Source organism: Homarus americanus, unplaced genomic scaffold (genome assembly GCF_018991925.1).
Source record: "Homarus americanus isolate GMGI-L3 unplaced genomic scaffold, GMGI_Hamer_2.0 scaffold1024, whole genome shotgun sequence".
Classification (NCBI taxonomy): Eukaryota; Metazoa; Arthropoda; class Malacostraca; order Decapoda; family Nephropidae; genus Homarus; species Homarus americanus.
In genome coordinates this window covers 1,628,806-1,647,194 of record NW_024715228.1, presented here as the reverse complement: position 1 = coordinate 1,647,194, position 18,389 = coordinate 1,628,806, and the positions used below count along the sequence as shown (strand labels likewise).

General features: G+C 38.6%; 1 protein-coding gene across 7 annotated transcripts in view; it reads right to left on the bottom strand.

Moving 5' to 3' along the window:
- Positions 1-18,389, bottom strand: part of LOC121855468 — a 29,320-nt gene that overhangs the window by 1,396 nt on the left and 9,535 nt on the right. For 3 of the 7 annotated variants that reach the window (XM_042350416.1, XM_042350462.1, XM_042350454.1), the window contains exons 3-10: positions 16,261-16,335; positions 15,488-15,547; positions 13,124-13,198; positions 12,351-12,410; positions 9,987-10,061; positions 9,214-9,273; positions 5,751-5,879; positions 2,823-3,139 (exon numbers count right to left, since the gene is read on the bottom strand). In XM_042350416.1, coding sequence (XP_042206350.1) covers positions 3,001-3,139; positions 5,751-5,879; positions 9,214-9,273; positions 9,987-10,061; positions 12,351-12,410; positions 13,124-13,198; positions 15,488-15,547; positions 16,261-16,335 — 673 coding nt within the window. In that variant the 3' untranslated portion in view covers positions 2,823-3,000. The other 4 variants (XM_042350426.1, XM_042350435.1, XM_042350445.1 and 1 more) reach the window with 4 other exon arrangements.

The following is an 18,389-nucleotide window of genomic DNA, read 5'->3' as shown; positions in this document are numbered from 1 at the left end:
ACAAAGATTTAATTGCTGAAGCATACTGAACAGTGGTGACCATACATAGTTGTGGACCCTTGTTGACACAAGTGTTGTATGGTTACTTACAGTAAAACACTGGCACCTGTCTGGTTATACCTACTGATTAAACCTTCCAAAATTATTTAATCATAACAGTAATCATAGAGAACAGATGCATGTTTCTTACCAAACTGCACTTATCATGCATGAACATACACAGTATATACAAATGAAATACTGTACAAGAATTCAGCAAAAATTAAGAGATGGTCACAAATTATTGCAAAGTCATTTAAACACTAGATAACTGGCTTTCCTTACTTATAAAATCTATATTCCATTACAACAAAGTGATTGTAATTAAATTCTAATAACATTACTAAAAACCATAAGTACATCATTATGTGTGCTACTGTTCCTGGTAAAGCAACTTATGTAACTGAGCACCATTTGAGGATAAGTACAGGATAGTGATATGAGAGATGAGGTATGTAGTAAAGAAGGGATTAATTCCCTTATATAACACTATTATCTGGAGTACAGTAAAGTTAATGTAGCCTCCTGGGACTATTACCATACAGAAATATGCTGAAGTTACCAACAATACAAGTAGAAAACATTTTACATGGTAACTAGATATGTCATGAGTAAGAGGTTATGCGAAAAAACTCACAATATCAAGGCAAGGAGGTCCACCATGTCAGCTTCAGTGATGTCTTCTGGTGACTGAGCCTCACTATAAGAGAAGTACAGTACAGTATATTCATGAGTAACCTATGGTGATACTGTACTTGACCAACACTGGAGCAGGTTCAGGTACATTCAGGAGCTGGTACATGCCCAGTACTTGCCAACAGTGCGTAACAGACGTGACCGATCGCCCAAGCGGCTAACGAGCTGATCAGTAGTGAAGAGGATAAAGAAAAGTAAAAAGATGGTGGCTGCACACCTTAACCACCAACCTGAGGGAATTTTTCTATGAAAAATACTGTAAATATTTTCATAAATCACAAAAAGCACACAAAAATTTTAAGGATTAGTTTTTATATTACCAACCAGACTGTGAAGAGCTTCAAGGGTGGTCGAAGAAATGGCTGTTAAGATTCAATGTCATAAAGTGTAAGAGGATGCACCTGGGTTGTACCAACAGTAATGAGGCGTATCATATGTCTCAACAGGATGAAGAAACAGCACTAATAGAGACAGAATGTGAAAAGGACCCGGGTGTGTATGTTGACAATGAACTGAAGTTCTTGGGCCAGTGTGAAAAGGTGAATCAAGCAACTAAGCTAGTAAGTCTTATAAGAAGTTTGCTCTTCAATAGTGAAGTGCTTCCCCATCTGGAGCATTGTCACCCTGTCTGGAACCCAACATATGCTAGACTGTCAGTTGATTGAAAATGTCCAAAGGAGGGCCACCAGACTGAAGCCTGCACTACGAAACGTCAGTTACCCAGTAAAATTAGAATGCCTGCAACTACCTAGCTTATACGAACTATAGACAGGCAAGGTTGTAAGGGGGGGAGTTTTGCTGGCTGTTTCATTTTTCATTTTACTCTTATTCTTATTTCTTTTATCTATAGCTGTTTAAGACAGATTTTTCTAGTTATCTCTTGTTGTGTATATATTAATAATTTCATTTTCTAAGTCTTTCTTTCTCTATGTACATATCTTATACGGTATTTCTTTACTTATATTTTCTAAGTTAATATTCTTTTCTATGCTTTATTTCTTGTCATATATATTATTTTCTTTTCTAGATTTTATATATTTTCTTCTTTATTTCACTGTGTTTATTTATTTTATTTCTATATTTTACCTTTCTCTCTCTCAATTTATTATCATGCCTTAGTTATATTCTATACCATGGATTAGTCTGGGAAAACCACTTATTATACTTACAATGGCAGCCTGCCACCACCCAGACTTTTATTAGAATATAACATACCTCATTAAACTGTTAGGTAGCGTGATAGCGAGCTTATAGGCACGTGAGTTACAATAGTTATTTTCTGAGAACGAAATGTTATAAGAAATAGAGCGGTGATACTCGTCGTTTACTAAATCAATATTTATTAGATTAAGAGTGGATAAGATGTCAATTTAACACACTCGGCTAAGACTAGACCCTAAGGTCTTACTTTACAATTCATAAAATAGATCTTCAATTACTTGTTACATCATTAAACAACTTTTATACTTTTTCTTTGACAAATAAGATGGTTATTTTACACGCTCAGATAGGACTGGACCCTTAGGTCTTACTTTTACAAGTAGCAAAATAGATCTTCAATTCTTGGTTACAACATTAAACAATCATTATGCTATTTCGTTGTCAATACAGATGGTTATTTGACACACTTGACAATTTCCCAAATTAACATATTTATAACATCATGTTATTTGGAATGAACAACATGGAACATTTACTAGAACTCAGTTGGTAGTATATAAGAATGATGTACAGTACATCACAACCCACATAACAAACGTTATTACTGGTAATATCAATATTTATGGGTTCACTACTCAACATGGGACAACTATATTTCTGCTAATTATCCCCAATCATGTACACCAATACTGTTTGGTGAGTAGCACACCAGGGCCAGTCACTGGTGCTACACCAACAAATGGAGCACGCTGTTAGGGTCGGTTGCAGTCCGACACACTGCGAGGGAGTTCCTCCCGCTGGCTTAGTTCCCTAGGTGCGGGACTCGCACAATTTAATTGTGCCGAATTAACGACATCCTGAAAGACAGCCAGCCAGTTGGTATGCAGCTACTGTGGATTCAGCATACACCCAATCTATGCCTGGAGATGCAATGAGGAAGAGTAACGAGCGTGTTAAAAGGTCTAACCTCAACTACACATAACATAAGTCTGGCAACGATACAGACGATACTTACTTTACTTTAATTATACTTGGTACATGATCATTTCATTATGTTAAAACATGAACACTGATATTCACAAAATTCAACCGAGTTAAACTGACTTAACATGACGGCGGGAAACAAACGTTCACATACCTGGAGATGCAATGAGGAAGAGTAACGAGCGTGTGAGTCTTCCTCGTGCATTTGTTTATATATGGGCATCTGGCACTCAGCCATGCGCCAGACATGCCAGAAAGGCTAATTAAACAATGACAGAAATTACATTTAAATCGGCTGTTGTACATTTAACTATGAAAATCAGTGTCATGGGTCAGGTGAATTTCTTGTGTCTATTTTTATAATCTAATGAGAGATTGAGCTTGCCAGGAAGAAGTGAAATGGATGCCAAATACACACACTAACAATGCTACTTTTACAGGCTCAGCAAAACTACACACAAGGGCCCTCTATGGTTATACGTTGAGATCTTGGAGATATAGTTTGACAGATTATTTTCAGGAGATTAATGACTGTCTTAAATAGACAAATGACAATAATTATAATACAAACATCAGATTCTCTGAGGTTTGGGCACTAAAATGTTCTAATTTCAGTAGAACTTGGAAACTCATGGCTATCCCCCACGGATGATATTAGGAGATGCCATTCTTACTGGCAGACTTGACACTTGCTTATTTAACAAGTTTTACTAACATATAAGACAGTTGAAGCTTTCAACATCACTCGCAAGGGATCTTGAATGTTTCATATGTAATAAGACATATCTAATTTGACTTAACGTAGACAACTACAGTGGCAATTTCAACTTTTGTGTCGTGCCCCAAGATACTAAGGAATAACGGAGTCTCGGGTGCACTCCAAGATTGAGAGAAAACTGAGGACTCAGGCGTCCTGAAGCAATGAGAAAACGGATTCCTCAGACGGAGGACTCAACAAAGAAGGCATAGCTACATGTTTTGTGGGCTATTGAGCGTAATATAAATAGTATGATTTTACGTGAACTAACATGTATGACCGTGGTCATAACAAGGGATGACCTAACTGAAGTTTATAAGCATCTCAGAGGGCACTACTCGGTCGAGTGTCTCTACTTAGAGCTGGCAGACGCCTGCCCCACAAGGGGTCACAGCTCAAGGTTGAAGAAGCCACAAGTCCATAAAATTTTGAGGGCAACCTATCAAAAGTGAGAATTGTAAACTCTTGGGACAATCTGTCTGAGTGTTGTGTCGGTACTGGGTGCGAGCTCTTTCAAAACCAGCAACTTGAGCAGTTAGTCACGTCTCTGATACACACTGTTGGCAAGTACTGGGCATGCACCGGCTCCTGAATGTATCTGAATCTGCTCCAGTGTTGGTCAAGTCTGGTCTTGAAAGAGCTCACACTTGATGCCGTCACAACACACTCTGGCAGGTTGTTCCAAGAGTTCACAATTCTCACTCCAAAAAAGTTTGCCCTCACAGTTTTCTGGACTTGTGGCTTCTTCAACCTTAGCTGTCATTATTAACAATAACATTATGCTCAGCTAAGTGGTAAAAAATAACTTTCATATAATCTGTGGCAAGGCAACTGTCAGCTGACTCCTGGGTGGCCAGGTGGATAATTAGTTAGTCCTCAGTCAGTCAATCATTCAGTCAGCAGGGTAGACTATTTTGCATTCCACTCTGCTTTTTCTCAAGTTATCTTTTTTTTTACCATAATAACCAACAGTAATGTGCTAATATTATCAGAAGACAGGAATATATAGAATGCACCTGTACATATTACAGTAAAGGCTCACTAGTGAGCTGTTATCAATGTTTAGTAAAATAAAACTCTTAAAAACATTTTTGGGGGTATTTTTTGAGTCTTCGGTCCTATACCCCATTTTCCCCACTATAATTTCTAAAACGATATGCTGTATCACCAAAGTTATATTTACCTATAATTATCAGTCCTAATCTCATGCTACTGTATATGGATTATGTAAATTCTGTATAAAATATTTGCAATTACCAGTACACAGAATCTAATTCACACACACTGCTGGTCTGTGAAATTGAAAATTTGGGAATCACTTGTAGTACACAGGCATGCACATGTTTGGGAGGAAATTTTTTGTTTTGTCTTTCCAAAGGTAAGAAAGCATATACAGTACAGTATCTTCTATAGAAAAATTTCCTGAAGTGACTTAAGGCACAGAACTGTAATAGAAAAGTAAAAAACAACTGTAATCTACATAGGAGACAGATAGTGCTATGTATACCATAACAGTCTTGATATTACACCCAGTGAAAAAACTGACTTCATTAAACCCTAGCTAGGTCCAATAACCTTTTGAGTTTTATTAACCCTGAATTTTCTTTTTCAAGCCCAGGAAAGAAACCCAAAATTCAATGTGAACAAACATTGACTGGTGTCTTACATTATTCTCTTAACCACTGATCAGCCTGGTAGCCACTCTATTATACACTGTTGGCAAGTACTGGCATGTCTTACAATAAACATTCAGCATTATGGTGTTACCAGCACCCATTTACAGGAAAAACATGAAAACAAACCAATTACAACATGTACTACATAAAAGGGTCAATATGCAATGTGTCAGTTTAGCTACTCAATGATATGAAGCACAATATGAAGATATGTATGCAAGTGACAGCAATTTTTTTTCTGTAGTATTACTTAGCTATTGGTTATGGTGAATATATTCTATAAGGTTAATCTTTAAGATTTTGGGGGGGGGGGTCAACTTACTGTGTTAATTATGATATCAACTGATTAATTAATTTCATGGTAACTCAAACATATCAAAAGTGGGAGGGATATGCTTGAGTGGTTGGTTATTTGAAAAAGAGAATGAAAAACTCACTTTTGCATGGGATTTTCCTCAATCCATTGAACCATCCTTTCTTCACCCAGGTTTTCCTGTGGAGAACCAGGAAGGACAACTACGGGCACAATTTCTTCACCCAGGCTTTCCTGTGAAAAGCGATGCTCCCTGAAAGAGAAATATATTTACAAGTAATCCCTCCACAAGGACACTCAGATGGTTAAAATCAGACAGAGTACCACGCCTCTGTGTATTTTACAGCCACTAAAATATTTTTCTTCATCCGACCACAGCGACAGGAATTTATTTAATTATTTTTATCTCATTTAACTTGTCACCACATAACGTTGTCCTCCAGATTTATCTATTACTTGGTACACAATAAAAGCAGGCTAAGGGTCAAATATTAAAAAGGTGATTACGATGGGGTGAAGGGTATTCACCGGCCTGACTTTCATAGATACAAGAATGCATACACTATGTTGAACATCACAGCCAGTAAAGTTAACTATTTGATTGACAAATATATACCCAAGACCAAACCCAATGGCTCCAGGAATACAAGGAGGTGTTAAACAAATTCTTTTCCTCAGTGTTCATGAGAGATGATGTAAACACACTTCCTCACACAGCGCTTACCAACATTGTGTTCTCAAAAGGGGGTAAAATAAATAAATTGTCAAAGTTAAAAGTTCATAAGAGCCCCGGCCCCGACATGATGCATCCCAGAGTGCTAAGAGAGTTGTGCAATGGCCCTGCTGAGCCCCTTAAGATCTTGTTCAGTAGATGCCTGGATGAGTAAAATGTTTCCAGTGACTGGAAGATGGTTTGTGAGTCCTATATTCAAGCAAGGCAATCACCACTCCACAAATAATTATAGACAAGTGACCCTGACCATAATATGTCAAGTACTAGTGGGCATTATAAGACATGCCATGATGGAGCATATGCTAAGAAACAACCTTATAAAGGACTGCCAGCATGGTTTTATGCTGGGAAGCTCCTGCTTGACACAATTACTCCTTCGGCGCTGGATGTTTGAACTAAAATTCTGGAACAGGGCAGCAATATCAATACCTTGTATATAGAGTACAAGTATCTGGATTTTTCCAAGGATTTCGACAGCACACCCCATGAAAGACTTAGAATTAAACTGGAAGGGTACGGTATTCAGGGAAGTGTCCTTGCGTGGATCAGAGATTTTCTTCATAACCAAAACCAGTGTGTGGTGATTAATGGGAGAAAATCATCACGTGTACCTGTGAATAGCGGGTTACAGTACAGTATACATAACTGTAATCACTTTTAACATATTAACACGTCTTTGACACTATATTCTCGACTGATTGTGTCCTGGTACAACAGGCAAATTAACTGGCCATTGAGTCATTTCTAATTGCCCTTTTACTTTTACTTATCCTCTTCACCACTAATCAGCTCAATAGCCACTTGGACAATCGGTCACGTCTCTGTTATGCACTGTTGGCAAGTAGTGGGCATGCACCAGCTCTTGAATGTACTTGAACCTGCTCTAGTGTTGGTCAAGTCTGGCCTTGAAAGAGCTCACACCCGGTACCATCACAACACTCTCTGACAGATTATTCCAAGAGTTCACAACTCTCACTCCGAAAAGGTTTGCCCTCACAGTTTGCTGGAATTGCGGCTTCTTCAGCCTTGACCTGTGACCCCTTGTGGGGCGAGCATCTGCTAGCTCCAGGTAAGGACACTCGACTGAGTAGTGCCCCTTGAGATGCTTACCGTATACACATCAATTTGGTCGCCTGCTTACCCATGTGTAGTATAAGCTAGGCAAGTTGAAGTACTCTGATAAACTGGTACTTGTCACACATACAGAAATAAAAACAAAGAAATATGTACTGTATATCAGTGACTCACTGAGTTTTGCCTAACCACAATGTGTCCATTTTGCACTTAATGTAGCCAATTGCATCACTATTTATGTTTAAATGCATAAATTCGGTGCAATACAGTTAAATAAAAGTACTTATAAGAAAATTTTACCTGTTTATTGTTGCTTTTTATGTTCATGTGTAAGTGCTTAGATCAGAAATTTAAAGTTGAAAATGTAAGGCCCCCCCTGTCAATTTCAATTTCATAATCTGTCCCCCATCCTAAAGTAATTGAATAGCCCTGTGGTACAGTAATGTACAGTACTGTACTGCACAACACAAATAGTAAGCAAAAACAGCAGCTAGCAAGAGCAGCTAGCCCACCCACATGCCTGACACATGGGAGCATGATGCAATCTGCAAACTCTCAAAATTCGCCACAAAATTTGTTCCAAAGCCCAGAACGGAGAGGTTTGGAGAGATTTTTTAGGAATTGTTCTGGAAAAGCACCTCATTTTCATCATCGGAAATGCATTACCATACTGGAATGTATCTGCACCAGCATCTAAGCATTAAAAAAAGGTTTAATTAATTTCCAGTGCAGAAATTACATAACTTATCAACTAGAAAAAGCATATACTGTACAGTAGTAGCCAAATATACGAGGTCTGTCCAAAAGGAAACCGAACCTTTTAAAAAAAATATTATTACTTTACTTACAACTTAATCAGACTTGTCTCCTTCAAAGTACCCCCCTCCACTGTTGATACACTGCTCCCAACGTTTTTTTCCGGTTCTGGAACGTGTCCTGGAACGCGTTTTGAGGGATGGTGTGCAGGTCTCGTAGCGAAGTTTCTTCTATCATTTGAAATCGGCGACGTCTCAGGGTGGATTTCAACTTTGGGAACAAAAAAAAGTCCGCAGTGGCCAAATCTGGAGAGTAGGGCGGCTGGAGGACGATAGTCGTCTCGTACTTCACCAAAAAGTCACGGATAAAGAGCGACGCGTGAGCAGGTGCATTGTCATGGTGCAGAATCCAGGTCTTGTTTGTCCACACCTCAGGCCTCTTCCTTCACACTGCCTCCCTCAAACACTTCAGGACCTCCACATAAAACTCTTTATAGACTGTCTGACCACGTGGAACAAACTCATGATGAACGACGCCCTTCCAATCAAAAAAGACGATCAACATCACCTCCACATTTGAGCGACTCTGACATCCAGATTTGAGATCGTCTTCGGTGAATGTTCTTCCCCTTTTGAAACACTGGTACCACACGTGATATTGTGTACAGCTCAAACAATCCTCCCCTTCAGCCTGTTGCAACATTTGAAAAGTCTCCTTAAAAGTCTCCTTAAAAATATCACTCAAACGCGTTGCTCTTCAAGATCCTTCATTGTTCAACTTGCAAGAAATCGCCAAGTGCACTAAAGACACGTTCACTCTAGCACATGTAGCTCGATGACTAATTGACGTGCCATGATGCGGCTAGTGTTAGACTAAAGGTCAAGGTCACCGCTACACAGAGCTCCCATCGCGAGCACGCTGCGCCGGCTCGTTGGCGCAATATTTAAAAAGTTCTGTTTCTTATTGGACAGACCTTGTATCCAGAATGATTAGTCACGTGAAATTGGTAAAGGGGAAAACTCACCTCACCACAGGAATCCTTAGCAGATTAAGGATCTCCTCAACCTCCATTTCATGATCCTCTCTGCAAAAGAAGTATACATAACAGTACAGTACTTCTTATAAGTAATTCAAACACAAATTAACACAGGACATCATAGTGTACCCAGGGCCAGATTAAGAGTTTGCGGGGCCCTAGGCCATAACCTACCTGGCCTATGCCTTAATCCAGCTCTGAGTGTACCCTACCATCTTCCATCTTAGTCACTAAAATAAAGATTTTTTTTTCTTTATCAGACATCAGATACAACATTTTCTTGAGTTTTATCACATATCAACTTTCTTCGATAAGTCCAGTAAAGATAACAAAATACAGTATATATAAACACAACCTATTACTGATATCCTACCCAAAAAAAAAAATTATCAGCAACAATTTACAGAAAAAACAAAAACAATCCATTAATATGTAAATGATCATAGTCAATGCATGTACACTACAGTACTGTACAACAGCCATCTATACAACATGATAGGGCAAAATATGAGGATAAGGATGCTAATGTGGCAGTAATGAAGGCCGTATACTGTATTCTCCTCTGCATCATAGAGACCCATGAAAAATATATTCTATTGGCTACCTCTCCAATGCCTTTTATCTCATTAATTCAATGAAAATTCAAAAGGTATCAATATTAATTGAAAAACAAAAACTTTCACAGTACTGTAACCCAAACATGAGAAGAATGAGTGAGATCTACCCAAGTTGTTATGGAGAGAGGCAAAGATAAGACTAACCTTGTCCTGACATTGTCATATTCACAGTGGATTTCCGGGTCATCAGATTCATAGGCTTCCTTTGGTGACTCCCCACTGCAAGAGAAGTATTTTCATAAGCATAAGGACACCGTCACTGTGATAGGTTGAGAAAAACAATGAAGAGTGTATTATACGAACTTGCACTTCACAGCTACTTAAAAGATTTTTTCTTATCAAACACCAAACCTTTACTACTTGGGTTTTTTTTACAATCCAGAAAATATGCCAAACAGTCAATGAGTTATATTGCTCACTCATGTTTTACAATTATCAACAGACATTTATGGGTAATACCAGCTAACTACCCTTTATGCATAATAGTCAATGTGCATATAAACCTGCTTTGCTATTTAATTTACTATAAGAGCACAACTTAAGGATAATTATCCAACTGTCGCATTAAGGTGAGGATCTACTGTAGGGCGAGATTTTTCTTGACAGGGATTTTGTCATCACTTGTCTACTAATTTCAGCAGCTAGAGTAGCTAAAGTTAAATCATCATGAATTAAATGCCAATGTCCACATCTGCAAGGGTTACTTGTGATTACCATACAGCAAGCTGTTGGGTAAAGCCAGAATGGGATATCCTCTCCCCCTGCTTACCTCTATAATCTAAGGGCAACTGCCCAGTATATGCATAAAAAACCAAGGGACGGATACAGCTCTGGTGACCCAGTTGTCATCAGGCGTGTTGAAGCAAAGTTTTAAAGCTGGATCCCCTTCCAAACACCATCCCGCAGGGTGGGAACATCTGGCAAGGCAGGGTCACATCTCCCTGAAGTAATCAAAGACTACCAGCCAACTTTTAACTACAGTATTTTTAATCTAATTCTCTAACAGAAAAAAAGAAATCCAGTGGCTTGATTAATCTCTCCATTTTTCCTAATGAGTGTCTCCTTCATTAGTCAAGGGTTCAGTGTTAGTATGGTACAGGAGGAAAGCAAATTACCCAGAGAAAACATGTGATGCTCGATAGGGTCACATAGTAATGTACAGTACTGCACAGCAGCAAATAAGGGGAAAAATCTTGTACAATGGCAGCAGAATAAGAATTAAGCTCACAAGTTAGCCAAGCAACTAGGCCACCAACATGCCTGGCATGTGGAGAAGCGTGGTAGCATGATGCAATCTCTCGGAACTCCCCATAAAATTTGTTCCCTGGTCGAGAATGGAGAAGTTTGGAGAGATTTTCTCAGAATTTCCTGGAATATGCACCCAATTTTTATCCTCCGAAACTCATTCCTATATCCGGAATAGAGTGAGTTTCCCCAGAATTATTCCTGCTATTGGAGAGTTCTGGAGTGACTGTTTATTTTTTTATTTATTTTTTATCCTCCTCTTCACTGATCGGCTTTTTAGCCGCTTGGATGGTCAGTACATCTCTGAAACGCACTATTGGCAAGTACACCCCTGTACTGGGCATGCCCTAGCTCCTGAATGTATGTGCACCTGCCCATAAGCATTAAAAAAAATTGAATTACTCTCCAGTGTTTGGTGAGCTGTGGAGAATATTCTATTAGGTCTAACACCATGATCTTTTCTTTTTCAACTAATAGATACAGGGGGAGGGGGCCCAAATTCGCAGGGGTTAGGTACTTAAAATGGGCACGAATCCGCGAATAACATTTTCTGACCGGGGGGGGGGGGTTGTTACAATTTTACTTATGTACAAATACTATAAATATATATTCCCTTTATGTGTTTGCCCCGAAGACAATTATTTTTTTTACCTCGATTGTATATATGTATATGTGTGTGTGTGTGTGTGTGTGTGTCTAGACACACACACACAAAATACATACAATTAAATATTAATTGGAAAATCCTCACAAATCATCAGAAACAAATGTATTCAAATGTGACAGTCTACCCTCAAGTCCGTGCTTTATTACTTTATTAATAAAGCACGGACTTGAGGGTAGACTGTCACATTTTTAATAAATTTGTTTCTGGTTATTTGAGAAGATTTTCCCATTATAATTTATTTGTATGTGTTGTGTGTGTGTGTGTCACACACACACACACACACACACACACACACACACACATTTACAATACTGGTAAAGTAAATTACTGTCTCTAGAAGGAATGGCTCCCTGTCCCAGCCGTGAAAATGCCGGCAACTTTAAAACTACCCACAGACATTCTTGGATACATCCAGGGTGTCATCCGTAAAAAATAGAGGACCGCAAAATAAAAATCTGCGAACTTGGGGAGGCCCAATGTACATGAAGAAATTACATAACTTATCAACTAGAAAAATTATATACAGTAGTAGCCAAATACAGTACAGTATATCCAGAATGATTAGTCACGTGAAATTGGTAAAGGGGAAAACTCACCTCACCACAGGAATCCTTGGCAGATTAAGGATCTCCTCAACCTCCATTTCATGATCCTCTCTGCAAAAGAAGTATACATAACAGTACAGTACTTCTTATAAGTAATTCAAACACAAATTAACACAGGACATCATAGTGTACCCAGGGCCAGATTAAGAGTTTGCGGGGCCCTAGGCCATAACCTACCTGGCCTATGCCTTAATCCAGCTCTGAGTGTACCCTACCATCTTCCATCTTAGTCACTAAAATAAAGATTTTTTTTTCTTTATCAGACATCAGATACAACATTTTCTTGAGTTTTATCACATATCAACTTTCTTCGATAAGTCCAGTAAAGATAACAAAATACAGTATATATAAACACAACCTATTACTGATATCCTACCCAAAAAAAAAAATTATCAGCAACAATTTACAGAAAAAACAAAAACAATCCATTAATATGTAAATGATCATAGTCAATGCATGTACACTACAGTACTGTACAACAGCCATCTATACAACATGATAGGGCAAAATATGAGGATAAGGATGCTAATGTGGCAGTAATGAAGGCCGTATACTGTATTCTCCTCTGCATCATAGAGACCCATGAAAAATATATTCTATTGGCTACCTCTCCAATGCCTTTTATCTCATTAATTCAATGAAAATTCAAAAGGTATCAATATTAATTGAAAAACAAAAACTTTCACAGTACTGTAACCCAAACATGAGAAGAATGAGTGAGATCTACCCAAGTTGTTATGGAGAGAGGCAAAGATAAGACTAACCTTGTCCTGACATTGTCATATTCACAGTGGATTTCCGGGTCATCAGATTCATAGGCTTCCTTTGGTGACTCCCCACTGCAAGAGAAGTATTTTCATAAGCATAAGGACACCGTCACTGTGATAGGTTGAGAAAAACAATGAAGAGTGTATTATACGAACTTGCACTTCACAGCTACTTAAAAGATTTTTTCTTATCAAACACCAAACCTTTACTACTTGGGTTTTTTTTACAATCCAGAAAATATGCCAAACAGTCAATGAGTTATATTGCTCACTCATGTTTTACAATTATCAACAGACATTTATGGGTAATACCAGCTAACTACCCTTTATGCATAATAGTCAATGTGCATATAAACCTGCTTTGCTATTTAATTTACTATAAGAGCACAACTTAAGGATAATTATCCAACTGTCGCATTAAGGTGAGGATCTACTGTAGGGCGAGATTTTTCTTGACAGGGATTTTGTCATCACTTGTCTACTAATTTCAGCAGCTAGAGTAGCTAAAGTTAAATCATCATGAATTAAATGCCAATGTCCACATCTGCAAGGGTTACTTGTGATTACCATACAGCAAGCTGTTGGGTAAAGCCAGAATGGGATATCCTCTCCCCCTGCTTACCTCTATAATCTAAGGGCAACTGCCCAGTATATGCATAAAAAACCAAGGGACGGATACAGCTCTGGTGACCCAGTTGTCATCAGGCGTGTTGAAGCAAAGTTTTAAAGCTGGATCCCCTTCCAAACACCATCCCGCAGGGTGGGAACATCTGGCAAGGCAGGGTCACATCTCCCTGAAGTAATCAAAGACTACCAGCCAACTTTTAACTACAGTATTTTTAATCTAATTCTCTAACAGAAAAAAAGAAATCCAGTGGCTTGATTAATCTCTCCATTTTTCCTAATGAGTGTCTCCTTCATTAGTCAAGGGTTCAGTGTTAGTATGGTACAGGAGGAAAGCAAATTACCCAGAGAAAACATGTGATGCTCGATAGGGTCACATAGTAATGTACAGTACTGCACAGCAGCAAATAAGGGGAAAAATCTTGTACAATGGCAGCAGAATAAGAATTAAGCTCACAAGTTAGCCAAGCAACTAGGCCACCAACATGCCTGGCATGTGGAGAAGCGTGGTAGCATGATGCAATCTCTCGGAACTCCCCATAAAATTTGTTCCCTGGTCGAGAATGGAGAAGTTTGGAGAGATTTTCTCAGAATTTCCTGGAATATGCACCCAATTTTTATCCTCCGAAACTCATTCCTATATCCGGAATAGAGTGAGTTTCCCCAGAATTATTCCTGCTATTGGAGAGTTCTGGAGTGACTGTTTATTTTTTTATTTATTTTTTATCCTCCTCTTCACTGATCGGCTTTTTAGCCGCTTGGATGGTCAGTACATCTCTGAAACGCACTATTGGCAAGTACACCCCTGTACTGGGCATGCCCTAGCTCCTGAATGTATGTGCACCTGCCCATAAGCATTAAAAAAAATTGAATTACTCTCCAGTGTTTGGTGAGCTGTGGAGAATATTCTATTAGGTCTAACACCATGATCTTTTCTTTTTCAACTAATAGATACAGGGGGAGGGGGCCCAAATTCGCAGGGGTTAGGTACTTAAAATGGGCACGAATCCGCGAATAACATTTTCTGACCGGGGGGGGGGGGTTGTTACAATTTTACTTATGTACAAATACTATAAATATATATTCCCTTTATGTGTTTGCCCCGAAGACAATTATTTTTTTTACCTCGATTGTATATATGTATATGTGTGTGTGTGTGTGTGTGTGTGTCTAGACACACACACACAAAATACATACAATTAAATATTAATTGGAAAATCCTCACAAATCATCAGAAACAAATGTATTCAAATGTGACAGTCTACCCTCAAGTCCGTGCTTTATTACTTTATTAATAAAGCACGGACTTGAGGGTAGACTGTCACATTTTTAATAAATTTGTTTCTGGTTATTTGAGAAGATTTTCCCATTATAATTTATTTGTATGTGTTGTGTGTGTGTGTGTCACACACACACACACACACACACACACACACACACACATTTACAATACTGGTAAAGTAAATTACTGTCTCTAGAAGGAATGGCTCCCTGTCCCAGCCGTGAAAATGCCGGCAACTTTAAAACTACCCACAGACATTCTTGGATACATCCAGGGTGTCATCCGTAAAAAATAGAGGACCGCAAAATAAAAATCTGCGAACTTGGGGAGGCCCAATGTACATGAAGAAATTACATAACTTATCAACTAGAAAAATTATATACAGTAGTAGCCAAATACAGTACAGTATATCCAGAATGATTAGTCACGTGAAATTGGTAAAGGGGAAAACTCACCTCACCACAGGAATCCTTGGCAGATTAAGGATCTCCTCAACCTCCATTTCATGATCCTCTCTGCAAAAGAAGTATACATAACAGTACAGTACTTCTTATAAGTAATTCAAACACAAATTAACACAGGACATCATAGTGTACCCAGGGCCAGATTAAGAGTTTGCGGGGCCCTAGGCCATAACCTACCTGGCCTATGCCTTAATCCAGCTCTGAGTGTACCCTACCATCTTCCATCTTAGTCACTAAAATAAAGATTTTTTTTTCTTTATCAGACATCAGATACAACATTTTCTTGAGTTTTATCACATATCAACTTTCTTCGATAAGTCCAGTAAAGATAACAAAATACAGTATATATAAACACAACCTATTACTGATATCCTACCCAAAAAAAAAAATTATCAGCAACAATTTACAGAAAAAACAAAAACAATCCATTAATATGTAAATGATCATAGTCAATGCATGTACACTACAGTACTGTACAACAGCCATCTATACAACATGATAGGGCAAAATATGAGGATAAGGATGCTAATGTGGCAGCAATGAAGGCCGTATACTGTATTCTCCTCTGCATCATAGAGACCCATGAAAAATATATTCTATTGGCTACCTCTCCAATGCCTTTTATCTCATTAATTCAATGAAAATTCAAAAGGTATCAATATTAATTGAAAAACAAAAACTTTCACAGTACTGTAACCCAAACATGAGAAGAATGAGTGAGATCTACCCAAGTTGTTATGGAGAGAGGCAAAGATAAGACTAACCTTGTCCTGACATTGTCATATTCACAGTGGATTTCCGGGTCATCAGATTCATAGGCTTCCTCTGGTGACTCCCCACTGCAAGAGAAGTATTTTCATAAGCATAAGGACACCGTCACTGTGATAGGTTGAGAAAAACAATGAAGAGTGTATTATACGAACTTGCACTTCACAGCTACTTAAAAGATTTTTTCTTTATCAAACACCAAACCTTTACTACTTGGGTTTTTTTACAATCCAGAAAATATGCCAAACAGTCAATGAGTTATATTGCTCACTCATGTTTTACAATTATCAACAGACATTTATGGGTAATACCAGCTAACTACCCTTCATGCATAATAGTCAATGTGCATATAAACCTGCTTTGCTATTTAATTTACTATAAGAGCACAACTTAAGGATAATTATCCAACTGTCGCATTAAGGTGAGGATCTACTGTAGGGCGAGATTTTTCTTGACAGGGATTTTGTCATCACTTGTCTACTAATTTCAGCAGCTAGAGTAGCTAAAGTTAAATCATCATGAATTAAATGCCAATGTCCACATCTGCAAGGGTTACTTGTGATTACCATACAGCAAGCTGTTGGGTGAAGCCAGAATGGGATATCCTCTCCCCCTGCTTACCTCTATAATCTAAGGGCAACTGCCCAGTATATGCATAAAAAACCAAGGGACGGATACAGCTCTGGTGACCCAGTTGTCATCAGGCGTGTTGAAGCAAAGTTTTAAAGCTGGATCCCCTTCCAAACACCATCCCACAGGGTGGGAACATCTGGCAAGGCAGGGTCACATCTCCCTGAAGTAATCAAAGACTACCAGCCAACCTTTAACTACAGTATTTTTAATCTAATTCTCTAACAGAAAAAAGAAATCCAGTGGCTTGATTAATCTCTCCATTTTTCCTAATGAGTGTCTCCTTCATTAGTCAAGGGTTCAGTGTTAGTATGGTACAGGAGGAAACCAAATTACCCAGAGAAAACATGTGATGCTAGATAGGGTCACATAGGACAACATCCTTTTCACATCCAACTTAGGATCAAGTCCAAGATGCAGTGGCACAGTGTGTCACCAACAAATAAATTTATCATAAGCTTAGTTATTAAAAAATAAAATGTTCAACTATTTTACAGATACTTACATCTTCATTTTCTGAAATTGTTCATGACAAAAGCCGGCCAAGGTTAAAATATTACAAGGTAAATTATGATGGGATGAGGAACAAGATAAGGAGTATTCACTGGCCTGACTCACTATGAACGCAGATGTTACACTGAATATCATAACCAATAAAGTAAACAATTTGATCATTAAATATATACAAATGATCAGACACATTGGCTCCATGAACAAATGCAAAAGTTGACATAGAGCCGGGAACCAAGCAAAGTCAGAGTGTAGAAGGGCCGAAAAGGAGTTCCAAAGGCTGGTTGCAAGCGAGGTCAAGTCAAACCCAAAGGCGTTTTACTGCTATACAAACTCTAAAAAAAAATGCGAGTAGGAGTATCAGACCTGAGGCTTGAAGATGATAGTTATGCAGATTCTGACCAGTACAAAGCTGAGTCATTGAAAAGTCTCTTTTCCTCTGTGTTCACAAGAGAGGATGCAATCAATCTTCCTGTGTTTGAGGACAGACAGTTCAATATAGCACTGACCCACATTGTATTCACAAAATAGGTTATAAGAAATACACTGTCAAAGCTATTGGTTCATAAGAGTCCCGGCCCTGACTTGGTGCATCCTTGAGTGCTAAGAGAGTTGTGCAGCGAGCTTGCCGAGCCCCTGAAGATCCTGTTTTGTAAATGCCTGGATGAGCAAAAGGTCCCCAGTGATTGGAAAATGGTTTATGAGGAGTCCTATCTGCAAGAAGGGAAATCATCACTCCACGAATAACTATAGACCGGTGTGCCTGACCAGCATAGTATGTAAAGTATCTGAGAGCATTATAAGAGATGCCATGATGGAACATCTACTACGAAACAACCCTGTAGAGGATTGCCAACACGGTTTTATGCCGGGGTGCTCCTGCTTAACACAATTACTCAAGGTACTGGATGTTTGGACCCATATTCTGGAACAGGGTGGTAACATCGACAACATATACCTAGATTTTGCGAAGGCTTTCGACAGT